Genomic DNA, 11,813 nt, shown 5'->3' on the forward strand with positions numbered 1-11,813 from the left:
GTGTGTTTAGGACCCAGCGGCCACTTCAATTTTTGGTTTGGGCGTGGTGGTGCCCGGGACAGCGAAAGCGGATCCGGTCTGGTTCGGTTCTGGTCAAGGCAAAAGTATTTATCTTGCTATTAGTCATTATTATTAACTCAAATTCCCAATCATGATTCAGGATTAATATTCCTGGCTCTGCTCCAACTTATACGTGAAGCCAGCTGCATCCATCGAGTGGTTCCTATTTCTGCATCTGGTGCGGTCGTGCGGACGACACGACACGAGCCCTTGCTACTTACTCAATCCAAATATTAGCCAACTAATTCATGTTTAGTCAAAAAAAAAGCATTACTTGATGAACAAATTGCTTCCATGCTCTGAGCAAATTGAGTAAGTCAGTGTGCCATCTTTGCAGAGTAGGCTGGGCTGCCGTTCAAGTATTCCAGCACAAGAGTCGGGCAAATCAGTCCGAACGATCGCCGTGTTAAGCCAACCAGCTGATTTTTTGCAGTAAAAAATCCGAAGCAAAAGCAGTATGGCATCGTTGCTGCACTACATCCTCACAAACACACATCTGTGGCACTCTACAGCAACATAGCATCGTTAAACGCTACCAGGGCAGTCAGTAGCCGACGAGGACCAATGGCTTCGGCAGTCGGTGGAGTTCGTCCCAGTGCAGATTCAGTAGCCAATCGACCTCAATTTGCCTGCCAAACAACAAAATCGGTATCATGTGAATGCATCGGGCTCTGTAGTATCTTGCTTCCAGAATATGTAGCTTAACTTAACTACTGTACTTCTGAACCCAACGATTTAGATGCAAGATATATGCTTTTATTTCATCTAACAAGCTATTGGAAACCCAGTTAAACGTAATGAATCATATAAATCACCATAGGCTGAGCATGCACATTAGCTCGGCAAAAGAAGTGGCGTCATGAGTAAGACCAAAGGAATTTAGAGAAGAAAGCTAATAACAGGAGAATACAAAGGTAAACGTGCACAAGGAATTGCACAACACCGCATACTCATCATGAGTTAGAAGAATGGAAGAAAAAGTAGGCATGCAGTTCTCTGATACGGTAGCCATACATCAAAAGTAAAGAAGGTGGGCTACATATCTTAAGTCAGGGGAACAGAATACCTGCAAAAATTAGTTGATTTTAGGGCTTAAGTAGAACTGCGGATCCCTGAAGAACCTGACAATTGTCTCTGCCTTATCCCTGGAGAGGTCAGTGTTTTCTAGGATAGAACTCTCGGATGCTTTTGCAATTGCTTCAATGGAGCCAATAGCTTGGGCAAGCTATGAAATCAAGAGCATGACTATCAGCATGGCATGATACTGATATGACTACTGTAGATACAGAAAACACACGGTAGTTAAATAGAAATATGAAATTTGGTGTTCACTGTTCATCAATAGATTTTAACTGCAATTAGCATGGCATGACAAATTGTACAGAGCAAATATGAGAGAATGGAGGACTTCTCAAGTTAGATAATCCGGCAAATGCTTAGTTCTCATTCTTGAATAGTTGCATAGCATCAAGTTTTTCATGAGAGGAGGCACAATAATTATGTTTGAGCCTTTGAGCACTTGTCTACGGTGAACTGTCATCAACCATGCTTTAGAAAAATGATTGCCAACGGCAAGGCAAATGATTGTACTTATTGTCAATACCATTTGAGTTGTTTTTCTCACTAGAGCCAAAACTCGCAAATAATTCAAAACTGAAATTGACTACTCCCTCCGTTCCTAAATACTTGTCTTTCTAGACATTTCAAATGACTACTACATACGGATGTATGTAGACATATTTTAGAGTGTAGATTCACTCATTTTGCTCCGTATGTAGTCATTTGTTGAAATGCCTAGAAAGACAAGTATTTAGGAACGGAGGGAGTAGTCAGTAACCAAGAGATCATCCAGTTACATATTAAGATAAAAGATAGTTCAGTACACACCATATTGGCATCGTGATCATCAATACCAGGAATAGAGGTGAGCACTCGTACATAGGCATCCATGCACTGAACTGCTTGCTCCTGCTACAGACACAGGCAAGAAATCACTTAGCTTACTTTAGTGCAGCGATATAGTGCAGCGATAGATCTGGAAGCATGTGAAAGTACCTCATTCCTCATTGTTGAGCTAATGTCCTGCTGCTTGCATACTGAACAAAAAAAATGTGTTGATCTGTGTCAGATGCTTGCAGCTTAGGACTTGATCATGAGTCAAATTAAGTTAGATATTAACCTCCACGGGCATGAGCAATCTTGAGCATCATCTCAAATCCCATCTCTGGATCGTTAACAGACACAAATGTAGGGGAGCCAAGCTCCATGCCATACCTTGGTTAAGACACACATGAGTAACAATGATCCAACTAACATACCCCAGCACTAGCAAAATACATATTAGGTGCTTACTTGAAATAAGACTGATTAAACGATTCGATTTGCTCCACCGTGGGAACAGAGACAACGACATAGAGATTTTTGAACTGCCTCTTCAATGCATTCACCCTGCAACAGGAATCATTCCAACATTGAAGCCACCATTACAATCGTTACAGCAAACAAACACCATAGCAGCATGCTGCTGTAAAACATAGCAGGGAAGAGTGTCGCACCTGCTAAAAACAGCAGCTGCATTCCCACAATCCCAGCTCGTCTCAAAGATGAAAGCAACTGATAGCCCCCCATTGTTGAAGATGAAGTCCTGTAATACACCTCCTCCATCAGTTTTTGCAAAGACAGCACAGAATCATTCGCGACTTGTGACTTGCAGGGCCGGAAGAGATGCTTACAGGAGATATCGACAGGAAGTTTAGGCGATACAAGTTGGCGGCCAGGAACGCGCCAATGAAGTTGATAAGGTGGTGTTCCTGCTTGTCTCTCCACGCGGTGCTCATCATGCATATTCCACGGCCTGCGGCACGACACCCAGCGGATCCATTAAGATCTAATTCAGCATATGGATATGTCCAGAAAAAATCAGCAGATGGTTAACTGTGAGGTTGTTTGTACCACGATCAAAAAATGCTGGTAGTAAGTTATTTAACTCCTTACTGGTCCGTGTTCAGAACCTTCATTCAGCAAAGCAATTTCTGAATTCTCTGAACCTAACCTTGGAACCACACAGCAAAACAATTTCTGAATTTTCCGAACCTAACCTTCCACAAGTAACAGAACGGAAGGGGCGATTCCTCCGGGCATGGCTACGCTACTGATACATGCGCATGGTTGCGTGAGGATTCTCCACTCAAAATTGGTCATGAATTCCCATCAGCACATCACATACGCAAGCAGGCAAACCTTTCGGCCAAGTCGAGCAACTGACGGCCGCCACGGCATGCCCGGGCTTAGTAGGCAGAGCGCGCTGCAGCGAATCGCGTGACGACGTGCTGTCCCGTGCCGGAACCCTAGCTAGCTAGCGAGGGCGGCGCGTGCGTGAGTGAGCTGGTGAATTGGCGGGTGGATCGGCGCCGCACCTGGGGTTGGGGCTGGGGCGGGAGCGGGCTGGGGATGTGGCGGCCGGGCGGAGGTCCGGCTGGCGCAGCGCTCCATCTGGGGAAGAGAGGAGAGGAAGCCGGAGCAGAGTAAGACGACGAGGCCGCGGCGGTGCGGTGGAGCGAGGCTTCGTCTCGTCGCCGTCGCCGCGCCTGCGTTCGAGGGGGCGGTGGAGGTGGGCCTGGACAGCTCGGTGGGCTGCGAACGGCCTTCTCTTTTTTATTTCGAAATGTTACAAGAGTAAAATATATATGTCCCTAAAAAAGAGTAAAATATAGCACAAGTCCTAAAACTATTCGAGAGGTGTCAAAATAATTCTAATACTATAAAAATGCATGTTTGAGTCCTAAAAGTTTGTCAAGTGTGTCATCAGTAGTCCTATTTGCGCTGCATCAACTTTCACTTGCATAGATGTCACGTCGACTACTACCATGTGGGAACTTTTCACAAAAAAAAACTCAAAAAGGTCATCTCTTCTAATTGTGTGGCCCTCCTCCTTGCACACATCCTCTCCCTTGCCTTCTTCGCCACCTTTGACGGCGACAATCCACCTCAGGAATATGGTTGTGTGCATCACTCGATGCAAAGGTCGAGAGTTACCATCCTTTAAAAAAAGAAATAGTCCATCTTGACACCCGATCGTCGTGAGTGTGGTGAGCTTCTTTGCTACACCGCTAAAACCATTCTAACACATCTACCTTCGCTGCTCAAGAAGGATCGTTGGTTCTGGGAAGGAAGTTGGGATGAAGTCGTCCAGACTTTCGTGGCGGGTGAAAGGAGGAGGACTGAGGTCGGAGCATGCCTGCTTGCTGCCGCCACCACGCCCTCTCGATTGCGCTGTCGTCGTCACGCCCTTTGAGGAAAGGCAGTTGTCGCCGTGTGGGGAGAGGGTCCGGGCCCGTCACGTGGGAAACCAAGACCAGCTGCGACACAGATGGGATTTCAGTGACTGGATCATGTGAGAGAATTAGGGGCATGGGCTGTACAAAGTTAGTAAAAAGTTGAGTCATCTATTTTGAAACGGAAAGAATAGATGACATCCATGCAAATTTTGTACAAGGAGAAGGGTCACAAAATTTACCGAAAAAGGCTTTCGCCCCGCTTTATAGATAAAGCCCAACAGCCAACAAAGTTCGTCCACAACACACACACACGCAAAGGTCTGACACGGCAAGAAGTCAAAAGGGCTAATGCTGAGGGCACAGCTCAACAAGCCCTGAAAAGCAAAAAAGGCACGCACACGGAGGGTGCTGCACAACATCTAGTCTGGCTTCGGTGGTGGCGGGAGGAGCGGGGGCGCCAAGCTGAAGGCCATCGAGCGAAGGTCGGCGATGAGGTTGTTGATGACGTCCCAATCCTGGGGGCGGCTAAGCAGCCGCCAGAGCTGCAAGTATCCACATATTTTAAAAATGGCGTCAGTAGCACGTCGAAGAGGGACCTTCTGAATGACAAGCTTATTGCGAACAGTCCAGATCGTCCAGGCAAGGACCCCAACGCAGAGCCATCTGATATGGCGGTAGCGAGGGGAGAAGCATGGATTTCTGCAAGCAGGTCAGGGAAGTTGGTGTTACACCACTGGCCCCCAACAGTCTCGCGGAAGCAGGACCAGAGGAACTGGGCCGTAGGGCACGAGAAGAAGATGTGGTTAGCATCCTCCACCGTGTCGCACAAGGGGCACATCCCGTTCCCAGGTCCATTACGCTTACGGACCTCCACGCCCGTTGGGAGGCGACCGCGAATCCATTGCCATATGAAGATCCCGATCTTCAAGGGCAGGCGGATATCCTAAATCAAGCTAAAGGGTTCGGGGGCCGTCGAGGGGGCGATGGCCGCGTAGAGGGATTTGGTGGAGAAGCAGCCGGAGGGCTCAAGCCACCACGAAGTGACATCCGGGGAGTCAACGCCGTCCATAGGGAGGAGGGCGATGTCCTGCATAAGGGCGTCCCAGGCAGCAACTTCGGGAGGGCCGAAGGGGCGGCGGAAGGTGAGGCGCCCTAAGTCAATAAGGGCCGCCTCGACAAAGATACGAGGGTCAACTGCAATTATGAAGAGCACGGGGAATCGCGCGGCCAAGGGGGAGTCCCCAAGCCATCGGTCAAACTAGAACAGGGTCGAAGATCCGGTACCAACCGCTATGGAAGTGCCAATTCGAAGCACCGGAAGCAGCTGGACGACGACCTGCCAGAACTGGGAACCGCCCGAGCGCTGACAGAAAGCAAGGGGTTGTCCACGAAGATATTTGTTCTAGATGATGGTGAGCCAGAGACCTCCATCGCCATTGGCAATGCGCCAGAGCCAACGAGTCAGGAGGGCTATGTTCATGCGGTGGGAGGACAGGATCCCAAGACCTCCCTGGTCCTTGGGTTTGCAGATATCAGGCCAGCTAACCATATGGTACTTCTTCTTATCTCCCTCTCCAGCCCAGAAGAATCTGGATTGGTACTTGGCGATCTCCTGATGTAGGGTCTCATGGAGGCTATAGAAGCTCATGAGGAACCATAGAAGGCTAGCCAGCGAAGAGTTGATGAGAATCACCCGAGCAGCCTTAGACAGCAAACGCCCTTTCCAAGGTTCAACTCGATGTTGCATACGGGTCACCGTGGGGCGGAGGTCCGCCACGGTGAGGCGCGAGTCACTAATGGGGATCCCCAAGTATGTCGTGGGGAAAGAACCCAACCTACAATTAAGGCGATCTGCGATGGACTGTGCTTCCTCAGGGGGGAACCCGAGCACCATCACTTCGCTCTTATCGAAGTTAATGGTTAGGCCCGACATCTGTTGGAAGCACAGGAGGAGGAACTTTAGGTTAGCAATGTCTTCGGCGGTGCCCTCCACCATAATAATGGTATCGTCCGCATATTGGAGGAGGGAGTGTCGTGGTTCTAAGTCTGAAAGTAATGTAGGGGGGTAAGTATGGAGAGGCGAGGTCTTAGCTATGGAGAGGTTGTAAGGACGCAAGGTTTACGAGTTCAGGCCCTTCTCGGAAGAAGTAAAAGCCCTACGTCTCGGAGCCCGGAGGCGGTCGACTGGATTATGCGTGTATGATTTACAGAGGTGTGAACCCTTGTCTCGGAGGAGGGGGTGGCTTATATAGAGTGCGCCAGGACCCCGGCCAGCCCATGTTACGAAGGGTTCAATGTACATTAAGGTAGGGCGTTACTGATAACGCTAGTAATAAAGTGCTATGATGACCATAAAAGCTACTTAATGACCGACCGTTAGCGTGCGGAGTGACTTTAGGTCTCCTGGCCGTCGAGTGGTTGGATCTTGGTCGAGTAATTGCTTCTTGGTCGAATGTCTTCGAGTCTGTCGAGTGGAACACCTCCAAGTCGATTGAAAGGTGATTTATTCTAGAGGTGTCCTTGGATAGGGCAGTTAGGACAGGTCCGTGACCCTACCCTAGGTACATAGCTTCATCATTAGCCCCCGAATGGATCGAGGTTTGAGTGGGGAAGGAGTTGAGGACTTCTCCGACTCGTTTTCTATGCCGTGAGCATATCTTGTTTCGGATCAACGGATCTGAGTGACGACAGCAACTCCCTTTTCAGTCGCCTTGATCCATTCTTAATTCTTCGCCGAGTGAGTTTCTTTACTTGTAAGGCTCCGAGTGACGGTGCAGAGGAGATCTTTGGTCTGACAAGTTATTTGCTGCCCGCGGATTTAGTGGGATCCGAATTTTGGGAAGCGCGTGAGACAGGGGAGGCCGCAGTAATCGGACAAGATAGAGCGGAGCTGCCTCGATTCCCGCGCCACCTTTTTCGCCACGTATCGCTCGTGCGGTCGTTGCGGGATTTGACAGAGCCATCTGGGCCTACCTGTCAGCCACTCGGAAGCGGCCTCATATAAGGCGTTGGACCGGAGTCTCCCGAACAGTGTGCCCCATTATCTCTTCTCCTCCTCACGCCTCTCCTCTGCGCTCGCTCTCGCTCCAGCACCACCGCGCCACACGCGTCTCGTCGGCGACAATGGTGAAGGAGAAGACAGCGGCTCTGGAGCGGGCAAAGAAGGCGACGGCGAGGTCAAAGGGGAAGGCGACGAGCCGGGGCGGATCCTCCTCGCGGACTGGCCTGCCGAAGGGTTGGATCCAGGGCAACTGGATCCACTCGAGGATCTCCCAAGAAGACCTCGATGACCTGGCCGAGGGAGGGCTGATCCCCTACGACTCGGCGCGGCTTCCGGGGAAGGAATCTGAGCCGCAACCCCGGGAGGGTGAGCGCGTTCTTCTTGCCACCCACGTCGACCGTGGGTTTTCCTTGCCTCCTCATCCTTTCTTCCAAGGGTTTCTGAACTTCTTTGGGGCTCAACTCCACCATTTTACCCCCAACTCAATCGTTTATCTTGCCGCGTTCATTTCCTTGTGTGAGAACTTCTTGGGTTGTCGACCTCACTGGGGTCTTTTCAAGCATATTTTCACTTGTCGCTCCTAGACAGTGAAAAAGGATAATCCGAGTGACGAGAGGACCCAAGTGATCCAGATGTGTGGGGGTCTTGGCATTCAGACGAGGGGAAAAAGCTCCTTTCCGGCCATGATTCTTCCCAATTCAGTTCGCGGATGGCAGTCGACCTGGTTCTACTGCAAAGACCAGTCGACGCCAGGGCAATCGACTGGCTTCCCTCCCTTTACCATGGACCGAGTGGAAAAACCCTCCCCTTTGAAGGTGCTCCCGGAGGAGAAGGCGCACGTGAAGGTGCTGGTCGACCGAGTGGTCCAGCTTATTCGTGACGGGGTCACTGGTATGGATCTCTTGGAGGTCTTCCTTCAGCGGCGCATCCAGCCTCTCCAAGCCCGAGACCATCCGATGTGGATGTATTCGGATCTTGAAGACTCCACTCAGATCCACCCGGAGGAGGTCGACGACGACACGCTGGAGAAGTGACTGTCTGGCATTACCGGGAATAAGGACAATCCCAGGGGAGCCAGGAGAGTCCCTCCATTCAACCAGTCCCACGCACCAGAGCAGGTCTGATTCTGAGTTTTTGCTTGTAATCTGAATTCACTCGCGTAGCTGCCTATATTGCATCGACTGACTTCAATCTACCTGCTTTCTTTCAGGCCATTATTGAAATGTATTCAATGCCCAACGGGGAGCAAGAGCAAGCTCTGGAAGGCGAGGCGAGTGGCAGCGAAAGCGGCGAGTGGACTTCCGATGGTGAAGGGGATGGAGGAAGCGACGACTCAGGCGGTGGAGAAGAAGTCGAGTCGCCTCCTCGCAGGGAGAGGCGATCCAAGCTTGACCAAGAACGGCCGAGTGCCCGTGACAAGGCAACTGCTCCGGCTGGTCAGTCTTCGAAGCGCCCTCGGATCTCTTCACCAACCCCGACTGATAAGGCGCCAAAGCACCCCAGAGTTGTAGAGCCGAAGACTCGGAAGGCGTTGCCGAAAATCAAGATTGACATCCCCGTTGCTTCCGCGTGAGTGCCTCTCTTTGCATTCACTCGACGCTCCGCGCTGTTTGTTTTTCTTATTTTAACTGGACGAACTTTGGAATTGTCAGTGCTGCCACTTCCGGGACCTCGGCTTACAGGGATGATGATGAGGTGATGGAGGATGGGGTCACTTCTAATCCGGGTATGATTTCTGCCATACTATCTTTATTCGGTCGATTCAACTGCAATGTGCCTCATTGGGTGACGTGATTTTGGCAATTGAACTTTGCACAGCTCCCAACATTATTGACCTCCCTGATGATGATGAAGAGTCCGAGAGGCCTTTGACGAGGAGGAATAGGCGAGCTCCTGTAAGTGAGGCGCTACAGTCGACGCCGAGGGCGGAGCCGGTCGTTCAGGACACTAGCGACGACAATCGGGGTTCTGTTACCTTCGCCGAGCCACTGTCGAGTGCCTTGCCTTCTTCGTCGACTGCTCGAGCCCCTGTCGACCCGCCTTCACTTTTTGCAACCCATCATGTCCCGGAGGATGAGGTGAATGCTGCTAGGGAAGCCATACGCCAGGCGGGCATTATGATGGAGAAGATGAAGATGGTGCGGGACGCCAGCCAAGCCGCCTACGATGCCAGCTCGGCTCTCCAGAGCAACGTTCAGGTTAGTCGGCTATCTGAAGATTCTTTTCGAAAATCTTTGCGTCTGTACACCCACTGGGTGCGTCGATTGAAGTTTTGGACTAGTGGAGACTATGGTGGACTGCTGGCAGTTGACTGTAGTCCTTGTATTTTGCCGAATGTATAAACCAAACTGGTAGTTTGTCTCTTCCACTCGACTTCGACGGGCCGGTCGTGTGGGATCAGAACCGGTGGGGGCACACTAAGTGCACCCACTGGGTGTAGTCCCCGAGACTATGGTGGACTGCTGGCAGTCGACTGTAGTCTGAGTTCTACTTTCTTTTTTTTTGTTTTTTTGGACTCGACTGCGGCGGGCCGGTCGAGTGGGATCAGAACCGGTGGGGGCACGCTAAGTGCACCCACTGGGTGTAGTCCCCGAGACTATGGTGGACTGCTGGTAGTCGACCGTAGTCTTAGTATTTATTGCCTTTGTTGTTGTTTTTTTGCTGTAATGATAACTTCTCTCCTTTGATTTCAGAAATCTTGCGATCTTGGAGCTCGCTTTGCTGACTTGGAGAAGCAGCAGATTCAACTGAACCTTGATTTGGAGTTGGCCAGGACAGAGCTGCAAAAGGTCAGAGACGGCGCCGCAGGTAAGACGATTTTGTCGACTGGTTAGTTTTTAGGCTTGAGTACCCTTCTGCTATTTCCGAATCAATCATCATTTCTTTGCAGAAAAACTGAGAGAAGCTCTGGCGAAGAAGGATCAGGACTTGGCTGTTGCCCGTAAGGAGGTTGACGACAAGACCGCTCTGGCCGAACAGAAGCTGGCTTCGGTCGGCCAGTTAGAAGAAGAGAATACCAGGCTGAAGACCGCTCTGAATGAAGCCAACAGGGAGTGTACACGTTGGAAGAAGGATAACCTCAAACTAAACGAAAAGATGGAAGGCATCGCTTGCAGGAGGGACGATCTGGAGAGCTACTTGAGGAGCCTCGCCAAGAAGTTGTACATCAAGCTTGAAGGTGCACATTTAGTTCCGACTGGTGTTTTTTTTGTGTCGACTCAGTGTATGAAAATTGACTTATCCTTGGATCGTGAATGCAGAGTTTTGCCAGAACTTTGAAGAGGAGACTGGGCGGATCGAACCATGTTTGGATCCAATAAACTCTCCCGTGAAAGATGAAACTGCCATGAATCTGCTCCGACTGGAATCTCGCATCGACGGTGCCGTGGACTACTTGGCTCGACTGAAGGTCTCCATGTCACGGATCGACCCGACACTTTGGCCAGAGGCTACGCTCCAAAATGATCTCGAGTCTCTGATGACTCGACTTAACGGAATCCCTGACCGAGTGCAGGAGTGGAAGAAGTCTTCTGCTCGGTGTGGTGCTGATGTGCCTCTGTCCTTGGTTCGTGTCCACTGCAAGGAGGTGCGACAAGACAAGCTGGCGGCAATCAAGGTCGCCAACACCCAGAAGCATGACTTCCGAACCTTTATGGAGACTTTCATCGCTGCAGCCACTCAGATAGCCGACGGCGTCGACCTGGATGAGTTCGTCGAGCCTTCCAGCCCTCCTCCCGCGGAGTGAACAAACTCTTATGTCCCACTTTAAATTTGCCTCGGGATGCCGAGTGGTTTTTGTAACCGTTAAACTTTTTTGGGCTGCATGTCCGAGTACTTCGATCTGTGATTTGGAACCTTTGGAATTTATCCGAACTTGGTTTACCGTTGGATATCTTTATGAATCTCCTGCTGAGTGAACCCATTCTTCATTCGAGACAACCTTTGCATTCATAGCGCAGCTCCGAAGGAGAGGGAAGCAGTCGACCTATGTCTTGTATTTGTGGCGAAGCTCCCCAGGAGAAGGCGGCGATCGACCCACACCCCGTTACTGCAGAGTGGGACGGAGTGCACATTGTATTTGTGGCGAAGCTCTCAAGGAAAAGGTGGCAGTCGACCTTCACCTTGTTACTGCAGAGCAGGATGGAGCGCACATTGTATTTGCGGCGAAGCTCCCCAGGAGAAGGTGGCAATCGACCTGACCCTCGTCGTCCTTGAGGAATGAGATGTGTTTCGTACTTAGGCGAGTATTGGACCGCAGCTAAGCCCCCGAGTGGGAGGATTGCTCTCCACTCGGTAGGATTTTTTCAAACTTAGGCAAGTGCCGGACTGCAGCTAAGTCTCTAAGTGAGAGAACTTAGGCGAGTGCTGGACTGCAGCTAAGCCCCCGAGTGGGAGGATTTCTCTCCACTCGGTAGGATTTTTTCAAACTTAGGCGAGTGCCGGACTGCTGCTAAGTTTCTAAGTGAGAGATCTTA

The 11,813-nt window shown here is 50.6% G+C and overlaps 1 protein-coding gene and 1 pseudogene across 2 annotated transcripts; both read right to left on the minus strand.

Annotated features, from left to right (window-relative positions):
• Positions 1-355: 355 nt before the first annotated feature.
• On the minus strand, positions 356-3,683 carry LOC119358864 (protein PARTING DANCERS homolog). Of its 2 annotated transcripts, XM_037625268.1 has the most exons (10): positions 3,159-3,396; positions 3,013-3,071; positions 2,793-2,914; positions 2,616-2,704; positions 2,413-2,508; positions 2,240-2,334; positions 2,116-2,156; positions 1,948-2,031; positions 1,127-1,285; positions 356-689 (listed from the first exon to the last, which is right to left on the minus strand). In XM_037625268.1, exons 3-9 carry the CDS (start codon positions 2,898-2,900, stop codon positions 1,136-1,138), a joined length of 663 nt encoding a protein of 220 aa, XP_037481165.1. In that variant the 5' UTR covers positions 2,901-2,914; positions 3,013-3,071; positions 3,159-3,396; the 3' UTR covers positions 356-689; positions 1,127-1,135. The 2 variants fall into 2 exon arrangements, with proteins under 2 accessions (XP_037481165.1, XP_037481166.1); XM_037625269.1 differs by lacking the exons at positions 3,013-3,071; positions 3,159-3,396 and adding an exon at positions 3,477-3,683.
• Positions 3,684-4,682: 999 nt separating this feature from the next.
• Positions 4,683-11,813, minus strand: part of LOC119357556 — a 16,168-nt pseudogene continuing 9,037 nt past the window's right edge.

Source organism: Triticum dicoccoides, chromosome 2A (genome assembly GCF_002162155.2).
Source record: "Triticum dicoccoides isolate Atlit2015 ecotype Zavitan chromosome 2A, WEW_v2.0, whole genome shotgun sequence".
Taxonomy (NCBI): domain Eukaryota; kingdom Viridiplantae; phylum Streptophyta; class Magnoliopsida; order Poales; family Poaceae; genus Triticum; species Triticum dicoccoides.

Bases quoted from the DNA above. Each gene is read 5' to 3' on its own strand.
- LOC119358864 (XM_037625269.1), bottom strand. From the start codon at position 3,552: ATGGAGCGCTGCGCCAGCCGGACCTCCGCCCGGCCGCCACATCCCCAG. The intron at 2,705-2,792 runs GTAAGCATCTCT...GGTGTATTACAG, and splicing joins ACTTCCTGTCGATATCTCCT to GACTTCATCTTCAACAATGG. The intron at 2,335-2,412 runs GTAAGCACCTAA...GTCTTAACCAAG, and splicing joins TTTAATCAGTCTTATTTCAA to GTATGGCATGGAGCTTGGCT.